Here is a 13,781-nt window from a genome sequence, read left to right on the forward strand (position 1 = left end):
TATACCAAGTGTTCCACATGTGTCTGTTTGCTGCATGTGTAACATGCTTTTCTCGTTTCAAACTGAAGATAAATAATCATTTATTGCGACCAAACGGTGCATTTAATTTTGGGGGGATTAGTATGTGCGTGTTCATTAACAAATCCTGTTTTAATTGTGTAAATTTCAGTACTACCGCAGTTGTGGTTGTTCAGTTACATCGGATTATTATGTTGGGCCTGCGAATTTACTAATGTTATTGCCGTATAAAGCGAAGACCTTAAAATGGAGCACACCCCTGAAAGTCATGTATCCGCTTTAAATAGTCTGTGTAGAGTGTGTGGAAGACTGAAAATTACAGGGAAACAGAGAAAATCCTTTAAAAAGCCGTATTTGTGTTCGGAAATAGCCAGTGATCTCTTCCTTGTGTTTGAGTGGAATATCAAAGATAACACTAGTGACAAACACTCCAAATTTATGTGTTTGAAATGCTATAAAACAATCTTTGACGCTAGACGTCGAAATAGTGCAGTGTCCCTACAAACAATAAGAAATACTTTTGACAGCAGTCAACACATCTGGTGAAAACTGTGGTGCAAAATTGTGCAGTCTGTGAACAGAGAAAAAACTGCTCTCTCTTGGCTGTGCCTCAGTAAAGCAACGTGACCCCCAGTCTCACTACAGCAGTCAAGAAACACACACAAACCAAGCTAGTCCTAGCACCAACATTTCTGTGAGACAGACACAACCACACAAAGGACATGTACCCGTGCTCTCAGCACACTCAACGCAAAAAACAACCCACACACAGTACAAGTCACACTAGCCACACCAACCCTCTGTCTGTTGTCCCAGTCAGTGACAAATACGTAGATTTACAACATGCAGACACAATGATTCAGGACATGTGTGTATATATAATAATAAAACCTATAGCCTAATCAATAATTCGTGTGGAGTTAAGTGAGGGAAATGTGTGGATATTTACGGCAAAGTGATGCATAGATCAACCATTTTGAGGTTACAGAAACAGCGGTAGCAGTGAAATTTGATAAGTAGATACCCTTATGTGTTACGTTTATGTCCCTCAAAGATGAACTAATCCTGATGCTCATTTTTCTAATTATCGGCGTTCATTACGTCATAACTAGAAATGCTAACGGGAACCAGACAGGACCATCTTGCACTGTCTGTTACTACTGAACCAACCAATACTGATTCACTTTGTTTTTTTAAATATCATGAAAAAGACTTGAAACTTCTGATTCCCTCATGCAGTGATGTCTTTCAGTCAATATTATTGCGTTAATTAGCACTCAATTCTGGATGAAAAATACGATATTCTAAACCTCCCGCGCAGTCACGCTGACCGAAGAATGCCCAAGCGATGACCCCGCTCACTGTCAAAGGTCAGCGCAGCACTAGCTACCTGAGTTCTCAACTAAAGTATTCTGTTTCTGTGTGCCGTGGGTATAATTTTCTTCTTTTTTTTTGGGCGGGGAAGGTTATTAGAGAAAACTAGAGAAATAAAATACTTTCTATTACTTCTAGTTTTTACATCTTTGCAGAACCTGTCCTCCCATACTCAGGTCTGTCATCAGAATGTCCATGAGCCATATTTATAACAAAAGAGTAATAAAAAAAAATCAAGGTTAACTGTGTAATGTGTTGCCTCTGAAAATCACCATTCATCTAAGTCAGTGTGGACTATTTGTTCTCACTTTTTTGTTTACAAAATTTTACACCAAACCATTTTGTGGCAACAAGGGTTGCATTTTTCTATTATAAGTATTCGGGTTAAATTTTTTAGCAATGGAGAAATTTAATTCCATATGGGTTAGGTTTTTCTTGTGTCAATCTCTTTAAATATTTTCTCAGTTACACACATAGTTTGCATACGCCTCTGGTAATATATTTTTTTCGCAATAGCAGATTTGGGTTATTAAAATTGATCGTAGTCTGGCTACTTTTCAGGTGCACAGATACCATCAGTAAGGCTCTCTATGGCAAAACTGTCAACTTGTTCACAACCAAACTTTTGTGAGTATGATTAGTATTCTTTCAAACTTCACTTTTATTTATTGCCTTTCTTGTTTGCCCATCAATATTGGACTCTGCATTTGTTAGCTCATGTTGAGACCTATTGTGAAGTTCTATTCAAAGTTGTTGTTTTTTTCATCAGTAACACCTTGATGTATTTGTCTTTGTGTCTCCTTTTTCTTGGCTACGTGGATGGATAGTGGTTATTCTGTTATAGGTAATCTGGTGTGATTTGTTCCTTCTTTCCTATCAAACATCCATTGTCCTTTTTGTGTTTGTTACTCTCTTGTAATGCCCCTAATCTGTGGCACTTATTTTATTTTATTGTGTTTCAAGTGCCGTGAAACTCTTACTAAACCGTAACTCTCTTGTTTACGCTTTCTTCTTCTATTTCATCTATTCATTGGAAAATCTGCCTGTTACCATGCTGTTTCACATTGTATGACAATCCGTTTTTGGCTATTCAACTCAGGAGTGCTGCCCAAGGGATATCGGTGACAAGCAGTGTGAATGCTGTGACCATTGACCTGAGAGGGGAGTCTCCAACTCTGCAGTGTCTCCTGGACTATGTGTGGACACACTGGGAGGACCAGCTGGATGTGAGTCCTACACGAATTAAAAAATTATTAATGATTGGTCCAAAGGCCTTTTTTGTTATCTGTTTCTTAAAAAATGTATTTTTAAAAATTCAAAACAATGATACTTGCGGGGGGGGGTTTGTAATCAATTTAGTGCATATTTGCACTCGATATAAGCTATTTTTGTTTGCAATTCATTTATTGCATGTTTACACTCGATGTAAGCTATTAAGTCTTCTCTTCTTTCGGCTATATTTTCCTGTTAAAGTAAAGTTGTTCCCGCATCCAATCTGAACATTGGTGATTGCCTTGTCAGTGAGACAACTTCCTGGGCCTTCAGCTTATTGTGGTAGGGTGGCCAGTTCCTTTCCACGCCGCCTTTACTTCCCCAACTCGAAGTCAGGTACCCATTACAGCTGGGTGGGCAATATTTTCCTGTTATAGAACCTTTATTTCTAGCTGATACACATATCTGTCGGGACTGTTATTTGTAAATTCAGGAGAATGTATACCGAAAGCTTCCTGTTCACCCAAACAAATTTTTTGAAAAAACATGGAAGAAAGTTAAGGGGTTGCTCTTATTTCATATGTGTTTTAGGTTTTTCTATTTGCATGGAATTATTTGTGTTTTGAGACCTAGATCTAGTCCAGTTACAGCAGTTTCTTTCGCTTTTCTCTGTTGGCTGGGCCAGAATGTTATCACATTTTAAATTGTTTTTCCCAGGTGATACGACAAAGTGCAAAAATTGTGTTTGAAAATGTCCTGAAAATTCACACCACTGTCGCTCCTGGTAAGAAAAGTTGACAGTCTGTTGTTCTGAACTGTTTTCCCTGCATATTGTTATCATTAAAGAGTTTAGTATATTTGAAATTTGAAATATTTGTGACATCTGTTCAAAATTGTTTTGAGAATTTGCGTTAATGAGGGCATTGTAGAATTCAAAACTTTCATTCCTTCTTGATATTTTAATTCTCATGTGCTTTGAGCTTTTGGAGGTTTGCCTCTGTGTACATAAGGGTGTCTACATAAGTGGTGATTCCTACTGATAGTGTTTGTTTATATCAATGATTGTTATCTTATTTCAGTCTTTTGGTCCAGGTTATCTTTATTTACTTTATCTGAGCTGTTGTGACTTACTTTAAGTTTGTCTTATTTTACCTGTCGTGGCTGCCTTCATATACTGTCTTTTATCGATCTTATCTTATTCTTTGAATTTAACTAAAATAATTTTTTTCACTCTTCGCATTTGATGGCATTTGGCATACTTTGTCTTCAACTACTTGATATATAGTTCTGTATGATCTAACCAACCGAACTTTATCTTGGGGTTTTTTGGGGGTAAAATCTCAAAAGCAATTTTTAATCTAGTTTTGTCTTATTTTATCTTATGCTTTCTACAGAGATGCATAACAAAGAGGACTCGTTTCTCCAATCACTGTTGCAACACTTGTTCACGGTCAGCTGGACGTCGCGGGGCAAGTTTGGTGCTTTAACCAGCTGTGGACGTCTTGTTGGGGCACAGACAGTACTCACTCTGAGGCCCGAGTTACCCACAGAAGTTGTGCAACAGTTACAAGAACAGGCCTCATCTTGCTATGTATGTGCTGGGCATTAAAAGAATTAGTTTTATTTTTTTGTTATATCCTTTGGAATCGTATCTGTTGTTTAATGGTTAGGCCTTTTACTTTACTTTCAACTATTGCCATAAGGGGGTTGGGATCTCCGTCTTTTGGCTTGAATGTGTCCCACACAGATTGGGTTGGCCCTGACAATCTGAATGAAAGCTTCGCCTTTTAAATGTTCAAACTTGTTTTGACAAGGACATGAAACATTTACAATCAAACAAATCATCCCCATTGGAGGCTTTTGATTACGATTGCATGATTTATGCAGTCAATGATTACATTATTGCGTTATAAAATACCTTTGTCATTGCTGAAGAAAAAAAAATCATTAAAATTTGCTTAAATTTCTTTTCTAAACTCCCTGAACTTTTTTTGTCTATATATATTTTAGAACTTAATCTGTCTCTCCTCTCTTAAAATATTCCATCTGAGGTTGATGCTAGTTCAGAAGTTTGACATTTTTGGACAATAAATTTTTTTTACATATCAACAGTTTTTGTAACTTTTTGGGGGGATGTTTTCTCACCATTAGTCTCTCTCTGCTAGCCTCTTGATGTACAGCTTCCTTCCTCTAAAAATGATTTCACATATTTAAATGATGACTTTTTAAATGGAAATTTTTTTAACATAGAGATATAGAAGTGTATATGAATTAGTAAAAACAAATTTATTTGATGAAACATTTTATTTTGGTCATTATGGCATGGTTGTAGTTTGTACAGACATCCATTTAAAGAGTTGGAGTTCCATTCTTCTTAAGCAGGCTATAATTTTTTTTAAAGTCTTCCACCGTAACATATGGCCAGACCCTCTATCTGAGAGTGAGTTAAAGGTGGCTTACAATACAGTCTGTGTCTATAAATAGTACATTAATCTTGCTCAACCAACCAACTTGTCAAGACTGATGTATGTTCTCTCTCTCTCTCTCTCTCTCTCTCTCTCTCTCTCTCTCTCTCTCTCTCTCTCTCTCTCTCTCTCTCTCTCTCCCTGTGTTTCTTTGTCATACCCCTGTCCCCACAACAACCCTGCAGGCAAGTGAGCTGTACTCTGCACTGTTCACGCAACATTTGCAAGATCTTTCAACGTCCAGTTCTAATGAAAGAGGAGACGGACAGACAGACCAAACTGTGAAGGAGGCTGCTCAGAACTTGGGAAAGTCAAAGAATGTTCCAGATAAGTCGGCTGTAAATGCCCTCAGTAAGCTAGGAGACGACAAGAAATCTTTGTTTCATCAAACATGGATGTTGCCCGTTGTACGAGCTTTGACTTCTAGCAACAAGAAACTCAAGCAGAATATTATAGAGGTGAGTGTTATGTTTTCATGCTGAATTTGGGATTAATGTTTGTGAAGGATAGAATCTCTGAATAGTTTTATATAATAATTCTTTTGGATGAAGGCTGATATGTCACAGTTGGATCTCCTTTATCCTGTACTAAAGGAGGAACCTGGTATTTCCCGAAATGTATTAAAGTACCAACCTTGCATTTCAAAATCATCTCATTTTTCATCTTTTTTCTTCCTGTCCATATTTTATTCTGTTCTCTCTTTTTCTTTTTCTACATTTCAGATGCAGTGTAATTTCTGAGCTTCTATTTCTCCTTCTTTCTTCTCTACGTCCGTATTAGAAGACAGTGTCAGTCCATTTTCATGAGACCAATTTAATTCTGTATGTGAAATCTTCTTTATCTGAAACCTTCTGCACTGCTCTTTCAAATAGATATGCAGTTTATATATTGATTCTAATAACTTTTTAACGAGATCGACTTTGCCTCTGAAATTGCATTTTTATGTCCCCTGTTTTCTTAGATATCTAAAGCTTTTTTTTCCAAATGACTGTTTTATTGTGAGGATAATCATTCATCTCCTCAGTATTTGCTTCCAAGACTTTTGAAAGTTGGAGACCAGGTTTTGAGCTACATGGTGCAAAAATTGTCGTCAAATAATATAGGTAAATTTGATAAGCATTTGTATGTTGCTGGTGAGCTGTTTGAGCTGCCATTTCTTTTTTCTTTCTTTTTCTTGTACAAGGTCTGTTGTTATTAATCTACAGCTGTTGTCTAATGCCATTTTATTCTGTTCTGAACACAAGATCAGATTCCAGTACTTGTGATTGAATTATTTTTCTTGATTTTTTTAATGCCATTCTTCAAATGAATATATTTAGATTGTCTTGTTGTTTATGGTATAATGTTAATATTATTAAGTGTAAGCTTTTTGTGTGTGACATAAAATTGACGGCTGTTTGCATTAGTGGGGAGGGGAGGGGAGGGAAAGAATTCCTTGTCTTTGGTTTGTTTTTCTTTGGGGATTAGAGGGAGGGGGGGAGGGGATTGTATCTTACATGCCGCTGATGATCAAATGCATAACTTTTAAAACTAGGTGGCAGTCTTGAATCAGAATTCTTTTCCTTACTTTTTCCAGTTTTGGAGCTAGAGTATTTAAATTGCATTTCTCTAGTTCAAACTGTGATTGCAAATATTAAGTCTGAGTTGTAACTACCAACAGTTGACGACAGCGTGCAGACACACCCCCACCACGGTGCCATCATCATGTGTCTACGGAGGGCCCGAGTCATGGGCTTGTTAAAGTCTGCTTCACAGAGTGGTCAAAGTGAGAGCTCAGGCTTCTTGTGGTATGGTCAGCTTGACCCAATTGTGCTCCGGTCAGCTTTGTGCAGTTTGGATGAACAGGTAAATGAATTTCTAAAGGCAAAGGAATTGTTGTGATATTGTTTTGTGCAGTAATCTGTTTTAATTTTAGACGCACTTTTATATACCGTGTGTGTTACTAAATATAAATAGGTGTATTTCTATTGCAGAGGAAATGTGAGATTTTTTTTTGTGGATGATTCAATTTTTATATTAGACTTGTATGTGTTGTGTTTGCATGTGTGTGTGTTTGTGTTTGTGTGTGAACAAAGAGACCTTTGGAAGAGGAAATGTGAGATTTTTGTGTGGATGACTCTTGGGTTTGGCGGTGATAATCTTTTTGCATTTTTCAGATTCGATTAGATGCTTTTGCGCTAGTGATTGAAAATCACAAGACTACTGAGGCCATAACTTCTTTTGAGTTTGAAATGATCAAGTTCTTCCTTCCAACCAACTTGAACAACCAGTCCCCTGCTTTCAGACAGGCAGTGGTTGCTCTCATGAAAAAGGTAGGAAATAGTCGGGAGAATGATAGTTATTAATAGTATGTATGCTTTTCTCGCCCTTGTGCTCTTCATGTGAATGCTTTATTTTAGAAAGTTATGTGTTAATATGCTGTTTTCTTTTGTGTTACAAGCATGGTAGCATTAACCCTCGCTCTCCCCCGCTCTGTCTCACTCCCACTCTATCTCACTCTTGCTCTCTCTGCCCCCACCCCCTGCTTTCTCACTCTCTCTCTCTCAATAATGTAAATGGTCTATTTGTTTGTTCCTGACAATTCCATTTTTTGTGGGTGGTTGTCAGGAGCTCTGGTGTGGTTTGCTCCTTCTTTCCTATCAAACATCTATCGTCCTTATCTCCCCTCCTTCTTTTTTATGTTTGTTACTCTCTTGTAACACCTCTAATCTTCTGGCGCTCATATGACCTTATGCAGTTGCGAGTGCCGTAAAACCTCTACTAAAACAAACATTTTTTATTGTATGATTCCTTAGAGTCAAAGGCGTTAAAACTTTTCCTCTCAAGTTGTGAGATTTCTTTGACTTTTTAATTCAGTACACGTTTTTATTTCAGTTTTTCTTTAGAGTGAAGGAGTCATGTGGAGCTCTGAACAGATTGGTAAAGAAATCTGACAAGCTGTCACCTGCTCATGCTTCCAGACAAAACTATCAGGTGAATTTTTAATCATTTTGAACAGGTTTCTTTTACTTCCCCTGGAGACAAATACTGAGGACGGCTACTATGTGGTGCTACTTTAAAAAAAATAATCCCTGATACTCTGGTATACTTTTTGTTCCAAGCATAGGTAGTGTTCTCAACCTACTTTTGGAGTGTAATTTTTAAAAATGTTATTTTGAACACTGTCTTTTTGAATGGGGTAGCAAAATATTATTTTGAAATCTATCTTTTACCTTATGGAGACTGTGAGTTAGCCTTCTGTGCAATGGAATGTGGATGGACTGTTCCTTTGGGCTTAGGGTATCAGGGCTCAAGGGTTGATGGTCAGATGGCAAAAAGTCCCTTTGAATACTATCTATTAAGTGTCCGAAAGGTTATTAGATTTGGTAGGGACCCCTAACATTGGTTTGGTCCTGCTTTTATTGACAAAAGCGTGCACTCGTAAACTTGTTTGGATAAAATGCTGAATTGTATGTTTTAAACATTGCAACTTGATAATGATATCACAGCCTTATATTTGAAACAATGTCCACGTTATTTTTAATATCACTCTTGAAATAAAATTTGGAAGCTTGTGGTAGACATGGTCTTATCTACAGAAATATTAGAATGGAAAGCAAATTGGAGTAATTCAACCATAGCTATTTTGAAATACATATATAAACTTAGAAACCTGTTATTCAATTTGTTAAAGTGAGAGCTTTTCTGAAATCATCTTGTGATCTGTTTGTGATCTTTTCCCCAGGATTTCCTGGACTGGCTAAGTGGTCATCTGCTGGGCTGTCTTTATCCAGGCTCAGCATTTGCATACCGCACCTGTAGTCTTGCCATCTTGTCTCTGATGACAACTTTCTTCTCCACAGGTCTGTTTTACTGGAATAACAATAAGTGTCTGATTGTCTATTTTTGCGTGTGTCTGTGAGTTTGTGTTTGTATGTATGTGTGTATCTGTGAGTCTGTGTATGTGTGAATACACATTTTTAAAGATATAGTGTAGATTTCATTATGTCTGATTTTCATGGTGCAATTTTGTGTCCTTGGGAAATATTTTTTACAAAATTTTCTGTTCACCTTGCCAGAATGAAGTATTTGATATTAAAGAGACAAGGAATTTGTATGAATGATGTTGGACAATGTCTGATATGTAGCAACACTGTTTGTGACTGTTTTTGATTTGTCTGAACTTCCGTAGTATTCATTACTTTTGCTCCACTTTAAAAAAAATGTTATTGTGTTTATGGGTTGTGGGTTAGGTTGTTTTTTGAGGTGGGGGAGAGGGGGAGGTGGTACTTGAACTCTACAGATAATAATATTGTGACTCTATTTTGACTTCATAAATATGTCTTTTTATTTCTTTAACATCCTCCACCTAGAATTATGATGCAAATAAAACATATTGTACCCATTTTCTGAAAATTACATCATATTATGTTTGTCATTTCTTGCTGTATCCTTGTTTTCTTTTGCTTTGTTTTCAGAGAGTGATGGCTACTCTCTCCCCTCCTTCTTGTCGGACACCCATCTCCATACCCTACTTGAATGCCTCTCTGATACTTTTGAGGAAAACAAAAAAGAAGCTCTGAAAATCTTGACAGCTTACATGACCCAAGTAGGACCAGTGTGGGTAAGTGAAAGAAGGTTAATGATAAATACAGTATCCATAGCTTCAGTCTCTTGACATAAACTGATTTTATGTCACTGAAATTGATGATACTTTAAAGTTAGACATATATATATATGAGGTTGCTTTCTGCAACATTTACAATTTAAATTTTGCTAAAATATTTCTTGAGCACATGTAGCCAGTTCCACAGATGTTAAGAAACTGAAGTAAAAGGAAGTATAAATATTTTGGACTCATTACATTTTAACACCTTTGGGACCACCGACGTGCTTATACGCGAACTGTGCCCGAATCGGACCACCGACGTATATTTACACGATGGCAATATCACTCATTCAAGCGGGTTTATTCAAAATTATCCATGTTTTCAACTGCTTGTTCAACACAGAAGAGCTCTTTCCTTTTCGAATTCACCGAAGTTGTAGCCAGTTTGAGTTAATTAGAAGGGAAAAAGTGTCTTTGAAACAAGCATTTTCAAGGGATGTTGGTGGCGGTTCCGGTCCTGGGGATGGGATCAGCTGGTGTTTGGCAGGTCCCGAAGATGTTAAACAGCTAGGAGACGATGTCATTTTTCAGTATTTTGGATAGTGAATAAATCTCCCCCTTTCCTTACACCTCGTCAGAACCCCGACCAGCTGCGAGAAGCTCTGGTGTCCTCGATGACGCTAGCCTGCAGCACCAGGCCTCAGGACTGTGGCACGGCCGCATACTTCTTCCTCACCTTGATGAGACAGCAGCAGCTACACCCGGACACTTTTGACTTGTCTCGTGAGGGTTTTCATTTTCTTTCCTGTTTCAGCATTTTTTTCTTTGTGTGCTGTCCTAAAGATAAGGCAGGATGATCTCTGTTCATCCAGTGTTTTGTTTTATTTAGTTTTTGTTTGTTGGGGTTTCTTTTTTGGGGAGGGGGTAGTATTTATTAATTTCTTATTTTTGATTCCTTTTTTTTTTTTTTTTAAACTTTAGGGGAACAATACCTATAGGGAGACGGAGGGAAATTCAGTGATAGTCTTGTTTGGCTTCCAGCAGACGACTCACCAATCTCATTATGACTCCCTTAACTGGCCTGTGCATTCTGATTCATCATTTATGTGCCACAATGTAGATACATCATAACAGCTTGTGCAGTGCTCAAACTTTATTAGATACAAATTTTATGTCTCACCTTTGCTTCCCACTGGGTCATTTTTTAGGTAATATGGGGATGAGACCTTTTCATTTTGTCTTATTGCTTTTTATATATTCTCTTAAGTTTAGTGGGCGAGATGGGGGTGGGGGAAGTGTTTTTTTGTAGATATAATGGCATTAAAATTTCTTCACTAAAGCCCTGGATTTTTTATGAATGTTTTAGAAATATGAAGAAATAGGTTTTGTTTTGATATACATTTATTTAAGCCTTTCTGAGGCAGAACCAGTGCAGGCAACTGTACTTTATATGAGCCAAATTTTGCATCTTTTGTGCAAAATTAATTTGATTGCTTTGTTCTTTTGGGGAGGGTCTCTCTTTTAAAAATTTTAAAATTTCAAGTTGAGAAAAACATGTCAATGTTCACTTCGTCAGAGCTACTTCCCAGCATATCCCACCTGTGGGCGTCATCCTCCATCCCCTCCTCGATGACTTCATCTCCAAAGCTGTTCTTACTTCCTGTGCTGGTGTCGCTGCTGAACGATCAGATCGCCGTGGCTCAACACAGTCTGATCACAGCCGCGGCAAACAGACCCATGTATCCCACGCTACACTGCATCAGATTTATTCTACATGAGCTCGACTTCAGGTAAATAAGTTTTGTTTTTTTCTGTTGTTGTTTTGGTTTTGTTTTGTTTTTTATAGGGGGTGGGGTGGGTGGAGGGGATTCAAGTTTCAAACCCTACTAAACATGATAAGGTTACTTCAGAGGAGTGAAGCCTGTGGTGAAGCGGTTAGGCTCTTTGCTGTTCCATGTAGATGTCATGCACGTGGGGAGACTTTTTATCAAATATCTTTATCTTTTTACTGGGACATTTTATCCCTCTCATCCTGGGTTGGCCGTGACAGGCAGGGTGCAAGCAGCCCTCCTCCTAAATGATCTAAATAGTCTGCAATTAGATTAAATTACAGCTATTCTTAGGTTATTTAGGAGTATGCTGTCAGTTTGATGAATGTTACTAATGCATGTCTTTTTCTGATCCTTAGCACCAGCTAGATTGTTTAGGAGTGTTTTTGGCAGATTGATGAACATTGCAAATATTTGTGCTTCTCGGAGCCTTAACACCTCTTAGATTATGTAGGAAAGTTGCTGGCAATTTGACAAACACTCCCTTAGAATTACACAGTTCTGGCATTTTTGGCTGTTTTTAGTTACAAAGACCATGCGATCAGAAACCAAATGCTCTATCTGCTCTGTCAAAATCGCAAGTTGATGAACATTACTAATGTGCATGTTTCTCTGGGCTTTAACACCTATTGTTAGATTGTTTGGCAGCGTTGCTGACAATTTGAAGGATGTTAATGACTATTCTGTTAAATTTCTCTTAGACTTTACAACTCTTGTTCGATTTTTAAAAAGAGAGTTTTTCTGGAAGTTTCATAAAGGTTACATTTTACTTCCCCCAGAACCTTGACTCCGGAGATGTTACCTTCAGTAAGAGACTTCATAGCCTCACTTATACACAGCTGCTTGAACCTGTCTACTGTAGTTTCCCCTGTCGTGCAAAATTCTTCCCCTGAGGGTAATGTTCCAGAGGATGCTATCTTAGGTAATTTCCCCTTAATGGTGCTCCGAGTGTACTCTCTCGAACCTCAGTTGTAGTCAGCCTTCAGAGTGAAAATTGAAACGATAAGGTAAAAGAAAGAACCAGTGAAAGAGTTTGACATGTAATAAATTTCAGTTAGAATGTTACGGTGGATTGCATGCTCAAGATGAAAGGCAATTTGCTTGAATGTGTTTATTTAAACATTTTTGAATAGCACGATGACTTCTAAATGGAAATTTACTAAGTCCTAGTAATATGAGATGTTTCTGGCTGTTTTTTTCTCTCCAGTACTTTCCACTTCACTGTACATTTGAGCTGTCAATATTTTTAGCTCTCTCATATCAGTAAAAGGGTGTGTTTTCTTTGTTTTGTTTTTTTATGTACATCCCTTTTTTTTTGCTTGTGCAGTTTAACTGAAGGATTGTAATTCTCGTACAATAAATGTCCTTTTTGTTAAATACTGATGTGAACTTATCAAGATTTGTTCATATGAATGGTGTACCTATTTCAGGGCCTGGCCTGAATGTTGGGGGAGCATTGCCAATTGCAGAAGACTTGTCCAAAGGTAAGTAGTCTACGATCAGTATAGATTTTGTTAGTTCGGTCATATATAAAGGGCATTTATAACCTTGAGCCTCGAGGGAAGCTGCATTCAGCCGTCTGTGAAGTGATGTGTTGACCATTTGCTGAATTGTTTTGTGGTTTGCACACATATACTACGTTCAGTTTCATTTGTAATGTTTCAATGAAATTTCATAGTGCTACTACTTCTCTGCAGCTGCAGTTGCAACTAGTACTTTTGCTACCACTACTACCACCACCAATACTAATGATAATAATAAGAATAAAGAACATTTCTACATAACTTGCTTCCTAGTGGCTCTTGGGCTTCACAATGAAATGAAATATCAACAGCTAACAAAATGATACGTTTAATGCCTACCAGCCCATTCATTGTACAGTAGTCTCCGCCTAAACGCACGGTGCTCGGGAGGGCTCCTTAGCGTGTGTTTATACGGAGCGTGCGTTTACATGAACCTTAGCAAAGGGGAGGAAGGGATGCAGTCGTCTCATTGCCTTGATATACTAGTTACCTCCCTTTGGGGTGGGGGTCACTTTGGCCGATAATGTGACGACACGTGACTGTTTTGTAAAAGATTCCCCGACTACGGTTAAGACTGCAAAAGCGTTGAATCGGTATGTGTGTGTGTGGTGGTGGGGGGGGGGGGGGGGGCAGAAAGACAGACTTGATGTAATGAATGAACCATAAAATGTCGGGAACCAATAGCCTGAAAAGAAATTGTTGGTGATAGTCATAGAGACGGCGGCCCAGCCACGTGGCTTTCCAAGCGACCTCCCCGACCGTAAATTCATGA

At 37.9% G+C, this 13,781-nt stretch overlaps 1 protein-coding gene across 4 annotated transcripts in view; it reads left to right on the forward strand.

Moving 5' to 3' along the window:
- The window catches only part of LOC101851978 (thyroid adenoma-associated protein homolog), a 39,856-nt gene that overhangs the window by 10,377 nt on the left and 15,698 nt on the right, over nucleotides 1-13,781 (forward strand). For all 4 annotated transcript variants that reach the window (XM_005105685.3, XM_035971707.1, XM_035971708.1 and 1 more), the window contains 15 exons: nucleotides 1,954-2,019; nucleotides 2,492-2,618; nucleotides 3,322-3,388; nucleotides 3,999-4,195; nucleotides 5,255-5,527; nucleotides 6,094-6,172; nucleotides 6,730-6,914; nucleotides 7,226-7,381; nucleotides 7,944-8,042; nucleotides 8,794-8,911; nucleotides 9,527-9,672; nucleotides 10,296-10,440; nucleotides 11,234-11,447; nucleotides 12,266-12,408; nucleotides 12,917-12,970. In XM_005105685.3, the coding sequence (XP_005105742.2) occupies nucleotides 1,954-2,019; nucleotides 2,492-2,618; nucleotides 3,322-3,388; nucleotides 3,999-4,195; nucleotides 5,255-5,527; nucleotides 6,094-6,172; nucleotides 6,730-6,914; nucleotides 7,226-7,381; nucleotides 7,944-8,042; nucleotides 8,794-8,911; nucleotides 9,527-9,672; nucleotides 10,296-10,440; nucleotides 11,234-11,447; nucleotides 12,266-12,408; nucleotides 12,917-12,970 (2,069 nt within the window). The remainder of the gene's footprint in view (nucleotides 1-1,953; nucleotides 2,020-2,491; nucleotides 2,619-3,321; nucleotides 3,389-3,998; nucleotides 4,196-5,254; nucleotides 5,528-6,093; nucleotides 6,173-6,729; nucleotides 6,915-7,225; nucleotides 7,382-7,943; nucleotides 8,043-8,793; nucleotides 8,912-9,526; nucleotides 9,673-10,295; nucleotides 10,441-11,233; nucleotides 11,448-12,265; nucleotides 12,409-12,916; nucleotides 12,971-13,781) is intronic.

This window comes from Aplysia californica, unplaced genomic scaffold (genome assembly GCF_000002075.1).
Source record: "Aplysia californica isolate F4 #8 unplaced genomic scaffold, AplCal3.0 scaffold00486, whole genome shotgun sequence".
NCBI lineage: Eukaryota > Metazoa > Mollusca > Gastropoda > Aplysiida > Aplysiidae > Aplysia > Aplysia californica.